The 14,132-nt window shown below is 37.4% G+C and overlaps 1 protein-coding gene across 1 annotated transcript in view; it reads right to left on the bottom strand.

Moving 5' to 3' along the window:
• Positions 1 to 14,132, bottom strand: part of LOC126773733 (serine/arginine repetitive matrix protein 2) — a 119,219-nt gene that overhangs the window by 84,691 nt on the left and 20,396 nt on the right. Inside the window, exon 2 of the mRNA XM_050494842.1 lies at positions 11,949 to 12,049. Within this exon, the coding sequence (XP_050350799.1) occupies positions 11,949 to 12,029 (81 nt within the window). The 5' untranslated portion in view covers positions 12,030 to 12,049. The remainder of the gene's footprint in view (positions 1 to 11,948; positions 12,050 to 14,132) is intronic.

Here is a 14,132-nt window from a genome sequence, read left to right as displayed (position 1 = left end):
ATGAAGTGGTGCGTGTAATATATATAGGCCTCTGCATCTTTGACAGATGATTTAAGCGGCATCGCGAAGGCACTTGCGTTCATGACTGAAAAGACCAATGCGAGAGAGGATCCTCCGGCCGCACTTCCGACAAGTGTATGCGCCCCCAGATGGGCGGGGGTTTGAAGCCCGCTCATAACGCCTAGTGCGTTTTTCTTTTAGTAGTTTAAGCCAGTCATTGTCATGCTTTGATTGACCTTCGTGAATAAGGCGTCGCCACTTGGCACGGTCCTCTGCCAGTTCCTCCCATCGATTGCTAGGGATGTTAAACGCAACCATATCACGCTTAGCGCAATCTTTGTAACGGAGCATAGGCCGCCCAACAGACCTCTTTGCATCCACAACCTCTCCCAGTAGTATTTGCCTTGGAAGACGGGTCTGCTCCATTCGATGCACGTGTCCCAGCCACCGTAACCGTTTTTTTTTTAGAATGGCCATGATGCTAGGCAGCTGTGCCTTGCCTAGAACAGACTCGTTTGTCACGCGATCCTGCCATGTGATGCCCAGAATGTTCCGAAGACAGCGCAAGTGAAATGTGTTTAGTCGGCGTTCTTGTTTTGCGTACGTTGTCCACGTTTCTGCTCCATACAAGAGTGTGCTTAGGACACATGATTGGTAAACAAGCATTTTCGTTTTTACCGTAAGGTGTCTGTTATCCCAAGCCCTTGAACAGAGCCTCCCGAACATAGAGGCTGCTTTGCCGATGCGGAAGTCGATCTCTGCATCAAGCGAGAGATTGCTTGACAAATGCGACCCAAGGTAGCAAAATTTGTTAACCACCTGTAAAGGTGCGCCGTTAAGCAAGATGACTGGTTGCTCTAAACATCCTTGCGCTAAAATAACGGTCTTCTTGCAGTTTATGGACATTGAGAAGAGGTCGCACGCTCTGGCAAATTTGTCCATTAGACTCTGGAGTTGAGCTTGGTCATGAGCAACGAAGGCAGCGTCGTCAGCGAAGAGGAGACTATCTACAAATAGGTCCTCCCTGTAGCGTTTGGACTTGAGCATTGAGATGTTGTACAGCCTACCATCGGTTCGCGTGTGTAAGTGGACGCCTTGCTGTTCATCTCCAAAAGCAACCTTCAGAAGCACCGAGAAGAATATTCCGAACAAGGTGGGGGCCTTGACGAACGCCACGGCGTACGTCGAATGGCGTGGATGCGTTGCCATTGTGCAGGACGGTGACTTCCATACCTTCGTGGAACGATTGCACTATCCTTAGGAGTTTTGGGGGGCATCCAATTCTGACAAGAACCGAGTACAACCCCTCTCTGCTCACGGAGTCAAAAGCCTTATTTAGATCTACAAATGCAATGACTAGGGGGGTATGTTGCTCCCTACACTTTTCTTGTAGCTGTCTGAGTGAAAATATCATGTCGACAGTTGACCGTTGGGACCTAAAACCACATTGTGCTTCAGGGTATACGCGGTCGGCGAGCCTTTGTAGTTTGCCTAAAATGGCCCTGGCAAAGGCTTTACCGACGATGCTAAGAAGAGATATACCGCGGTAACAGTTGCAGTCGCCACGATCGCCTTTGCCTTTATAAAGAGTGACGATGTTAGCATCTCGCATATCCTGAGGGACGTAGTTTTCTTCCCAGCACTTAGCCAGGTGGTTATGAAGGATGGGCAAGAGGCACTCAAGCTTGACGACTTCGGTGACAACATCGTCTTTTCCGGGGCTCTTTCCGCATTTGAGCTTCTTGACGGCCAGATAAAGTTCCTCTACTGTGGGTGCAACGTCTAGCTCGTGCCAAGTTGCCAGATTCGGGACAAGCTCCATTGCTTCTGGCTGAATATCCACTGGGCACGAGTAGAGCCCCTTGTAGTATTCTACCCATCTTGCCATCTGACGGGTGCTGTCTGTTATAACAGAACCGTCGGTTTCCTTGAGAGGTGCCGTCTTTTTTGGAGTAGGTCCAAGAGCTCTTTTGATGCCCGCGTACACCCCGCCAATATCCCCCGCGTTTGCGCACGCTTGGATGCTTTGGCAAAGCTCTGTCCAATACGCATTTACAAAGAAGCGCGTGCTACGCTGGAGTGAGGCTTTTGCCTTCGTGAGATCTTTACGCGTCGCATCGCAAGGGTTAAGGCGAAACTTTAAAGCGGCTTGGCGTTTCGAGTCAATCAAGGGAAGTAAGTGCTCCTCGTTTTCTTGAAACCAGTCGTAAGATTTTGCCTTTTGATAGCCAAAAATCTTGCCTGCAGTGTCAGTGAGAAGAGACTTGACTTTTTCCCATTCGACTCGCGCTGATGCCGTACTATCCCAAGTTGCAACTTCTTCGCGGACGAGTTCCCCAAATGACTCCACTACTTCCATGTCACGAGTCTTGAAAAGATTTATCTTTTTTCGACCGAGTGGCTTGGAAGAATGGACTCTTCTAGGGACAAGTCGGACTTTAGTAGCGACGAGGCTGTGATCGGTGTCGCAATCGGCACTGTGAAACGCCCGCGTGTGGAGCGTTTCCCGTAGATCCCTCCTTCTTGTAAGAGCAAGGTCTAATTGGTGCCAGTGTTTAGATCGAGGGTGCATCCACGAGACTTTCCGCATCATTTTGCCTTTAAAAAAGGTGTTGGTAACACACAGCTGGTGCTTTGAGCAAAACTCCAACAGTCGTTGTCCGTTGTCGTTAAGCTTCCCTATGCCGTGTGCACCGAGGCATTCAGGCCAGGCTGATGTGCCCTGACCGACGCGGGCATTAAAGTCACCCAAAATATGCAGTCTGTCAGTTGGATTTACCCTGCGCACTGTCTCATCGAGCTGGCCGTAGAATTGATCCTTGGTCTCGGGTTTTGAACTAAGCGTCGGTGCGTAAGCGGAAATTAGCGTGACAAAGCCGCTTTTTGTGTTTAGACGCAAGACCATAATTCGCTCGGAAACGCCTACAGGTGTTTCTATGGCGTTGATGAGATGGTTTCGAACCGCGAAACCTACACCATGCTCTCGTGTTTCCAAGGAACTCTTGCCCTTCCAGTAAAAAGTGTAGTTAGTTTCACGCAAAGACCCTTCGTCTTCAGTTCTGGTCTCTTGTAAGGCTACAATATCAATATTGAGCCTTGTAAGCTCCACGTCGATACTGTAAGTTTTGCGCAGTTCTTGGGCGCAATCGGAGCTTCCGTAGGTGTTCGGGAAGCCTGTCCTCATCGTTCGGACATTCCATGTCGCAAAGCGCATGTAAGCAGCGTTGGTGTGGGTTTTGGGATTTATGTTCCTTTGAGCAGGTGGTTAATGTCACAGCGTCAACGTCTAGCTGTAAGGCTTGTGTTCCGTTCACCCAGGCGGAACAAGTTAACGCTGAGGCGGATCAGTACCTTATTGATCGGGGGCTGCCCGACTTAAAGCAGGCGGTAACTGATCAATGGATCTACGATGGATCCTCCTACTGTCAAGAGTGGCCCCTGGCGTCCGCACTTACGCCTATTCGTGCTGACTTATAACCGGTGACTGCCACTCTCCGTGTTGTTTTCCACCTGCAAGACAGGTGAGCGAAGTGTCCTCTCCGTGGATGCTGCTACGCCTGGGCCTGGCGACTTTATGGCAACACGGGCTTGCCCAGTACCCATGCCACCCTCTCCTCCTCCCCAGCAGGATCCGCAGGAATGACGAGTCAATACGTGTGGTGCTGGTTTGGCCGCAGGTGACTGGCTTACGCCTAAACGGAGGCACCGCTCCGGGTTTAATATTAGTTTTCCTTCTTCTTTGGCGTGACGCTGGGATAATTTTGGGAAACAGCGTATCAAGGAGAGGGGTGAGGATACTGTGATCACGGAAGATACAGGAATGTGACACTAGTAGCTAGAGCAGTCCGGGGTCGCGTACCCGTAGTGATTCCAACCAGCTATCGGACAGATAACTGTTAGATCCACCCTCTGGACAATGCGTGTAATAATAATAAATAAAATAACATAAATCTATAACAAAAAATAAAAAAATGTCATTATAAATATAAAATAAACATATATCAATAAAAAATATGTTATCAATACATACTAAAATTACAAGTATATAATATGAATACAATATACAATAAATATGATACGCAAATTATTGGTAATAAGGCATCCGAGACAACAATTTTAAAATAAAATTTCGGTAATTTCGGATGTTCTCGGCGCTTTTAGTACATAGCTAGTTTAATTCTTTACATGCATCTCACTAGCTATTAATGCACGTTGGTTTATTAATTACGAATGAATCATCGTAGTCGGTCTCAATTCAAATACTTTATTTTTTTTGTTTGTTTTTAATATAACTGTATATAAAGATATATGCGAAATTTAATATTTTAAATTTGAATTTAGGTCATGAATCTGTTTTTTTAATTGTCTTTGTTCTATCAATGATTAAAAGCAACAAGCCCTGTTAGGTTTTACATCGTTTCCTTCGCATGAATGAACAAATATCGCATGTCAGTGAGTCAGCCGCAATGCGATCTCTACTCCAAGGCACTGCCAAATAACCGTTAACTAATAATGGACTATAATAGTCTTGTTAACTTATTTACATACATTTACATCGTAATTAATAAATTGTATTAACAATGAAGGTAGAATAATTTTGTTTATTTAAATTAAGACACATGAACAAATTACAGTATCCGTAAGCTTAGTTTAGTTTTGCCATAAACATATTATAGTTAGGCAGATCAGTGATTTACAGCAGCTTGCAGTCTTAATTTACTTCTGCCATAGACATTGACATCGCATTTTAAAATTGCCTTTAAATTCAAGAAGTTACTCTAGATATTGCAAGATTTTTATATTTTTTAATTAATTACAGTTTTGATTTATTTTAGGCAAATTTAATTTGGCATTGACAATGCTAATTAATAATTCTACCCTAGTTCTAATCAATTAATAAAATAATATAAAATTAAATAATTCTATTCTTTTATGGATCAGACGATGGCGATGTAAGCGATGGTTGCCATTTTTTACAATGCCAATGTCTATATCCGTTGGTGACCCCTTACCATCAGGTGGTCCATTTGATCTTCCGCCAATCAATACTATAAAAAAAATGCTATAAAATTCGGATCACCGTGATACCTATCCTCGAGCCAAACGTTGCAACTTATCAACATACTCGTATATATAGTGGGTATGCATATAGATAAGGTATACTTACTATTGCACGAGTGTTGCCTTAATAATAGCGCACTAACCAAATCATAGCTTCAGCCTAAAGGATTAATCAATTAATTATTTCAAGTATTTAAATCAGGATACTTTCAGTATTTATTTAAATATTTGCGAGTAAGTGTCGCCAGTGTAATCAATACGAACCTCAAGATACACTTTTTGCTAAGCCATATCACGTAACGTTTGATTGACTTGCGATTTTGATAACGTTAAAATCACGAGATTGATTACATTAGACTCAAATTACTTGCTGTCAAAATATAAAAATATAATGACCACAAAGAAGCTTATTATGATCAAGTTACGAAAATTATTTAAAATAAAGCGACAGGGTACGAATACGCAGGCCTTATTAGTTAGCAAGAAACCCTTTTCGATATATTAATGAGTAAAAATTGACTTGTAGTGTAGCGTTGTTTTGTTATTTGCGATAACAAAACAACGCTAAAATCGATTCGTAAATTACAATATTAGCTATTTTCCGCAAGCTTACCTAGTTTATGCAAATTAAATTAAATCAATGATTGATTTGTTTTACTTCATTCGAATGAATGATTAAATTGCATGAACAGACTAACACGTTTATAATATGAATGACAAATTTTTTAATAAATATAACCTTCATTCATAATCATTTTATGAATCATATAAACTTATATTATAAAAAATAGTTCAGACTTTACAAGTCTGATAAATTGAAATAGTTATATTCAATATATAAATTTATATTATACAGGTACCCCTGCGTATAATTTAAACTGTGGTCGCATGTATTATTTAAATCAGCTTCTATAGGCGTTCATATTTCTCAATAAACGGTCTATTTAAAGCAAAATTAAAATAAAATAGAATACGCTACTTTTGTATTTGCACTATTATACATCACTATATTTTAATAACAGATTTTTATTACCATTATTTATATTATATACCATATTACCTATTAATGTCAATGTGTCAATTTGCATTTATAACATTTTAAACTGTTTTCTTTAAGTGTCTATATTTTATGAATGATTTAAGGTCCTGTAGAACGACTTAGCAAGCGAAATTATACATTTTTAGGGTTATTCAAGATAAAGTTTAAATCAATTTGATTATTGATTTACTATAGTATTTCAAACAATTATCAAAAAGTTTGACAAAAGTGACAAACTGAAATTGACCACAAAAGACTTAGGACTAACTTATTACAATCAAAAAATAATTTGGATTTTTGGCTCAATTATAACACTTTTTGTATATATGTATATTTGGAAGTGCTGCAAATGCAAGAATTCTTGTCTCCATTCCACGCGAGCGAACATGATTTATACAGTAGCTATTTATAATTTTTATTTGTAAACTTAGGCTTTAATTCTTATGAAATTAAGTATTGTTATTTGTTCCTTCCTACTAAATAAACATCAGTTTAATTGATGTATTAAATTAAACTTAGGTGTATTAAAAATGGCGAAATAAATTTTAGAAATGCGGTAGTTAACGTGGAATTTACATAAAATGGCACTCCCACGGAGTAACAAGGTGAACCGGGCTATTCTTAAATTGTCAAAGTTCGCTTACATTGTGAAGCCACGATTTTTCTAAGCCTCAAAAAAGTTTTTAGCAAGCGTATGTGATAAGCCGATTACGTAACCATAGTTTAAATAACGAAGCGATACTTAATCATTAAGACATAATCATTCAGAAAAGAAAATATAACCTTACACAATATTGTCGAAATAAAGGTTGAGAGCTAAAAAAAATTTTTGCTCTAAGTAGGCACCAAATCAATTTATTGAGGAAAATAGGGTATGTAACTTCGCGCAACCTGTAAGCTAACGCTAAGCAATAACCCTAAACGCCAACAAATCTGGCAAGATTTATGATACAGCATAAGATACTAGTATAACAATAATTTAAAACGGGCCAAACAACGGATGGCATACAGCTACTTACTGTGTAAAAAAATAAGAATCAGATGCATCAATATCATAGAAATAAAATTTTCGTATGCAAAATTTTTCGAAGGGAGGAAATTTCCCTCATGGATTTGAAAAAAAAAAACCATTTTTTTTTTAATAAAATTTAACAATATATTGTCAAATATTGCAATTGTACTCGTAGCTTAACAGTTAAACGCATTAAAACAACATACTAGAATACACGATACGAGTAACGTAAAACTGCACCGAACAGCTACTTTATCTATTACGATTTATAGTTATCTTATTTAACTAACTTGCTCACTTTTATCCAGCTGAACGATACTCTAACTCTATAGACTCTAAGACTTATATAAAATAAAAATCCTTATTAAAAACTGCAAAATATCGTATCTTATTATTTTTTGTATGAATATATACCTTTAAAAACGAATTTAATTATAATACAATACAGTAGTAAACATGGATATAACAAAATATAAATATTAAATTAATAAAATATACGGAAATATAATTATTTTCTATGATCACCTAAAGCACCTACACAATTCTAACATACGACCTTTTGAACTAACAGTAGTGATGTGACGTCAAGATTGTCTTTTTTTTCGTCGTTCGTCAATGGACACAATCTATTCAACCATGGACTGTGAACATGGTGTGCTATTCTTAAATTGTCAATGTTCTATGTGAATGGAATTACGTAAGCGATTCAGTACTTACGTGAGATCAATGCGCAATATATCGACAATAGATTGAGTTAAACAATGAACTGATTAATTTCATTTATATTATGGTTTTATGAATTGGCAATTACGCATAAGCTATCTGATTTTTTAAACGTCACTTTTTATTATTTATTTTTTTCAAAATATAAATTAAAAAAAAAAATGTTTCTGTGGTTGCAGATAAATTTTAATATAAGTAATTTTTAATTACCTTGTAATATCGATGTATATAATCAAACCTTTTTCGTTTAGGTAATCAAACGTTACACTGAAAACATTACGATTATGGTGTTTTTAAAATTAAAAAAAAACTTAAGCGAATATCGTGACTGATAACGATTGGTAGTATCGTGAGAACCAAAATGTAATATATATTAACTAGCTATTCAATAAAAACGTCCTTAATAAAATAATCAAGGTGAATTCGTATACTTAACATGCAAACTATTCACTTGTTTCTCAATATCAATAAACGATTCGTATCAAAACAAATATTTATGTAGCGCCAATAAAACGAATTGATTCGATGAAAACCAATGCTTATAAATCACCACTTTACATCAAAACGATCTGGACGAAATCGTTTATATGTGACACAGCATTTAACACTTTTTTTAGATTTATGTGTTTTTTTTTTAATTTATTTTTTCTAATTAAATCCGCGAGGCCGCGCGTCAGAAGCTGAGAACTGCACTAAACTACTAAGCTATTGTATGCAGTCGGATTGTACTACACGTCCGTTTGCCTTGTTATAGTCATTTTCCATTCACACAATGGAGCAATCCGCTTACTTTGAAAGAAATATCACGTAAAAAATATAGTATCACACACGCGAAAGGCGATTCGTAAATAATTTGACTTACTAACACCCTCATCAGATTCTATATGTACTGCCAAACAGCGATACTTTTTTTTCTCATATTTCCTTCCTTTCATTTGACGTGTTATCCGTGTATCAGGTGTTGTTTGTGTTTATCACCAAGCAGCATCACAAACTACGTTTCAGAAACAGCAATACTTAGTAATGTTTTGACTCGGTGTGTAGGGAGAATGAGCCGGTAAGTAAATCTACAGAATTTTTAAGCAATGTCAGGGATGGTTAATATTTCTTACATTGCCAATGTCTACCCATGGTGGAAACCACTCAACATAAGGTGGTCTATTTACCAGTTTTCCGATAAATTTTAAATTAAAAAAAAAATACAATAACATAGCTTGTTTTAATCCAGTTGCAAAATACATTTTATAAATGTTTTGTAATTAGTAGTTCAAATAACGGAAATCTTACGTAAATCCTGCTATTTATGAATATTAAACACCGATCGATTAGTATTTCGCTATGTAGCTCTATCAAAGCAATATTTAATGACTAAGTAATTAATGCCTTTTTTCTATTGCAAATAATTGCTACAGATTCATATTAAAACATTAAATTCCATATTCTTTAAGTATATTTCAAGATAGCTTACATACATTAAAAATTACGCATTTTTTAAAATATTTAGTATTAAGTTTTTTGTACTGAATTGTGTAGCTTGGACTCAGAATTAGGACGTTTGATTTGATTTAGTAATAATTAAAAAAAAACAATTGTAACAATTCCCTTTCCAATATTATATACATAAAGATTATCAAAAAGGATACAATATTTTGATAACAATCATAATATATGTACATCTAACTTGATAACTTAATACACTCAAAAAACGGTGTGTATAAAAGTTGAGAAAAGTGGTAATTTATATGGATATAATATAGTGAGACGCTAATATCAGGGACTACCAGTCCAATTTGAATAATTCCTTTTGAGTTAGATAGTCCATTTATGGAGGGATAGGCTACATAAGTTTACGCAATAAATCTCATATGGAAAACCATGTCGCGAGTAAATCCGCAAGGCACAGGATTGGATACAATGCGAAATGCAATAAATATATTTTTTATCAAAAACCGTAAAAATATATTGATTATTTGTCGATGATGTTTATAAAGACGATGTTGACCTTTCAAGTCCAAAAGTATTTTTAGTTGAACTTTTATCGTTATTACGCCAGTCCTTTTACAAAAGTCCAACCATGTAGGTTGAATTGCCATAAAAATGTGGCCAGTGATTAAACGTCATTGGATTGGATAAATAAAAGCGATTCGTCAATAACTTTCGCTTCCGAAAAAAATATCTGTGGTAGGTCCGTTATAACTAATTTATCGGACTGGCTCTGTAACCATAAGCGGATTGTAATAAAGGCGTATTTTTTGCTTAGCCATTCGATATTTTTACGATTTAATATTTCGTTGTCTGTATTTTGCATATTTATAACTTTTTTATTTGATATCTTGTTTTAAAATTTAAAACGACGTGTTGATAGATATTCATTTGATAGTAATTATTATAATGATTGGTGTATAAATAATTTTATTTAATTTTTGTCACATTAAAACATTAACAAAAACCAATTTACGCGATGAGTTTGATTGATATTAATTATAATAGTGGATATATATAATAATAACTAAGTCTACATCTCCGCATTTTATTTGAATTACGTTACTAAGTACTGCGCTAAATCTAGGCAGTGGATACAATTTATGGTTCAATGGGTCATACTGTGACGCATCCTATAGTTCCTAATCGACAGTGACCATAGAGGTCATTTCATGGTGACGTGACCTTATAAACTGACATAACATATCGAATTCCCGATTGATTACCGTAGTGGTCACCTTTAATGACTTCTACGGTAAAGGTCGTCGTATCGATTCCAACTGAAGAGATTATCGTGTGTTTACGTCCAAAGTAATCGGAGTATCAAATGATGAATAATACTAAGAAAGTGTTTTTGCAATTTTCACTGATCACATAAAATTAGCAAATTTAATCTAAGAAAAGTACTGAATTTTTACTTTTAGCCTTCAGCTCCGAATTTATGCCTAGGCCTACAAGGCACCGGCCAAGGTACCTCGTTAGACGAGGGCCCCACCCAGTCAAAAATATTATAATTTTACTCTAACCGCTTCGGCATGGGGAGAAACAAAGCCTAACTAAGACTCTAAGTCCGGACCTACTAGTCTTTAAAGCTAAGAAGTAGGGGACTAAAACTAGACTTCACCAATTGATAGATGGTGTCTCCTTAATATTAATCTAATCAGTATTACATGCTTACACATAATTCAAAATCTTTTGCACGATTCAGAAATTCGAATTAATTAAATAATTAGCTACCTATTAGTACCGGATTGTAACATGGCTTAAAATGTTGTGATACAGATTTATGTGATTTGTTTATGTACAGGAATACATGTGTGAATTATATATTCTGGGTATGCCCGAGATTTCGTCCGCCTTAAATTTGGGTTGTAGGTACAGGTATACAGGTAGGTGTTTCATACGTATAAGAACTTGTTTAAAATTTGTCAAATTTGTTGACGTTTATACTTACTGCTCCACTAGATTGAACCACCATTAAGGGTTATATAAATAGCTTAATGTTATATATATATAATTCATTAATAAACGGACCCAGACCCAATAGTTATTCAAATTGAACTGTTCAATTGAAATCTGAACATTAGCGCGTTCAACCTCACGAACTCGCTAATCCCAATAATACGAATATACTTTTACATACATATATGTATATAAAATAATACACTGTATAAATATTATGAACATATGATAAAATTTATTTTATAAACTAAATGCATATTATTTCGATAAAATGTATGGTTCATCAAGTTTCCGAATACGCAAAGTGAATACCGCCTTCCTGGGGCTTGGTCTTGCGCCTGGTCGTGTAAGATTGCCAACCCATCGGCTGATGAGAGTTAGGCAATGAATGTAAAAGGAGTTCAAATATTGAAATTTTTGGCTATAGAATATATATTTAACTTCCAAGATACAGGATTATCGTCTACTTTGGATTTCAATAGAATAATTTTGTGTATTAGTTATAATTAGCCTAGCACAAATGTACTAATGTCAAGAATTAATAATTGACGTACCTAGTTTCATATTATAATTAGGTTTTATTTAACTTAGTAATATAAAATTGTACTTTTATTTGTAAGATTATGTTTTATACAATAAATTATTATTATTATTTTAATTCAAACTTACCATAGCCAGAGCATCCTCATACGTGGTCGGGCTTTCGGGTAAGACGGACTTGGTATCCGTATAAATAGCTGTGCTTGGCATGTCAGCGCATTACTGGCTATCTGTAATAGATGATAAATAATTATTGAAGTTTTTCATCGATTATTATTGTAACAGGATGCACACTTGCCAGAGAAAGTCACCATCCGGCCTTTCTAATACTCATTTAATGATTTGAATCGATAAAAAACATAATCGTTTTATTAGTTCCTAGTTGCGGCTATTATGGTTGCAATAATAAAAGTATTGATAAATAATTTATTATTTATAGAATAAAGTCAATATTTTGGATAAAAAACTAAGCTTTTGTAACACAAATATTCCTAAAATAAAAAAATATTAACTTCGAACGTAAATCGGTTTACTAAATAAACACATATTTTTTTGAAATATAATGTACTTAATATTTACTATTACTAAAATATAACATCATACTTTTATATACAGATGTAGGTGTGAAATATATTTAACCGGCTCTAACTCTGCTATTATTATGCCGCGTATTAGTTAACTATTAATAAATTTATAGGATTAACTCTGATATATACATCAACATCATATAGGCCTCTGCATCTTTGACAGATGATTTAAGCGGCATCGCAAAGGCACTTGCGTTCTTGACTGAAAAGACCAATGCGAGAGAGGATTCTTCGGCCGCACTTCCGACAAGTGTATGCGCCCCCAGATGCGGGGGTTTGAAGCCCGCTCATGACGCCTATTACGTTTTTCTTTTAGTAATTTAAACCAGGCATTGTCATGCTTTGATTGACCTTCGTGAATAAGGCGCCGCCACTTGGCGCGGTCCTCTGCCAGTTCCTCCCATCGATTGCTAGGGATGTTAAACGCAACCATATCACGCTTAGCGCAATCTTTGTAACGGAGCATAGGCCGCCCTACAGACCTTTTTGCATCCACAACCTCTCCCAGTAGTATTTGCCTTGGAAGACGAGTCGATGCACGTGTCCCAGCCACCGTAACCGTTTTTTTTTTTTTGAGAATGATGCTAGGCAGCTGTGCCTCGCCTATAACAGACTCGTTTGTCACGCGATCCTGCCATGTGATGCCCAGAATGTTCCGAAGACAGCGCAAGTGAAATGTGTTTAGTCGGCGTTCTTGTTTTGCGTACGTTGTCCACGTTTCTGCTCCATACAAGAGTGTGCTTAGGACACATGATTGGTAAACAAGCATTTTCGTTTTCACCGTAAGGTGTCTGTTATCCCAAGCCCTTGTACAGAGCCTCCCGAACGTAGAGGCTGCTTTGCCGATGCGGAAGTCGATCTCTGCATCAAGCGAGAGGTTGCTCGACAAATGCGACCCAAGCAAAATTTGTTAACCACCTATAAAGGTGCGCCGTTAAGCAAGATGACTGGTTGCTCTAAACATCCTTGCGCTAAAATAACGATCTTCTTGCAGTTTATGGACATTGAAAAGAGGTCGCACGCTCTGGCAAATTTGTCCATTAGACTCTGGAGTTGAGCTTGGTCATGAGCAACGAAGGCAGCGTCGTCAGCGAAGAGGAGACTATCTACAAATAGGTCCTCCCTGTGGCGTTTGGACTTGAGCATTGAGATGTTGTACAGCCTACCATCGGTTCGCGTGTGTAAGTGGACGCCTTGCTGTTCATCTCCAAAAGCAACCTTCAGAAGCACCGAGAAGAATATTCCGAACAAGGTGGGGGCCAGTGCACAACCTTGACGAGCACCACGGCGTACGTCGAATGGCGTGGATGTGTTGCCATTGTGCAGGACGGTGACTTCCATACCTTCGTGGAACGATTGCACTATCCTTAGGAGTTTTGGGGGGCATCCAATTCTGACAAGAACCGAGTACAACCCCTCTCTGCTCACGGAGTCAAAAGCCTTGTTTAGGTCTACAAACGCAATGACTAGGGGGTATGTTGCTCCCTACACTTTTCTTGTAGCTGTCTGAGTGAAAATATCATGTCGACAGCGATCAACCGCTGGGACCTAAAACCACATTGTGCCTCAGGGTATACGCGGTCGGCGAGCCTTCGTAGTTTGCCTAAAATGGCCCTGGCAAAGGCTTTACCGACGATGCTAAGAAGAGATATTCCGCGGTAAAAGTTGCAGTCGCCACGATCGCCTTTGCCTTTATAAAGAGTGACGATGTTAGCATCTCGCATAT

Source organism: Nymphalis io, chromosome 15 (assembly GCF_905147045.1).
Source record: "Nymphalis io chromosome 15, ilAglIoxx1.1, whole genome shotgun sequence".
In the NCBI taxonomy this organism is placed as follows: Eukaryota; Metazoa; Arthropoda; class Insecta; order Lepidoptera; family Nymphalidae; genus Nymphalis; species Nymphalis io.
The sequence above is the reverse complement of the archived record's forward strand: the minus strand, read 5'-3'. Positions and strand labels throughout refer to the sequence as shown.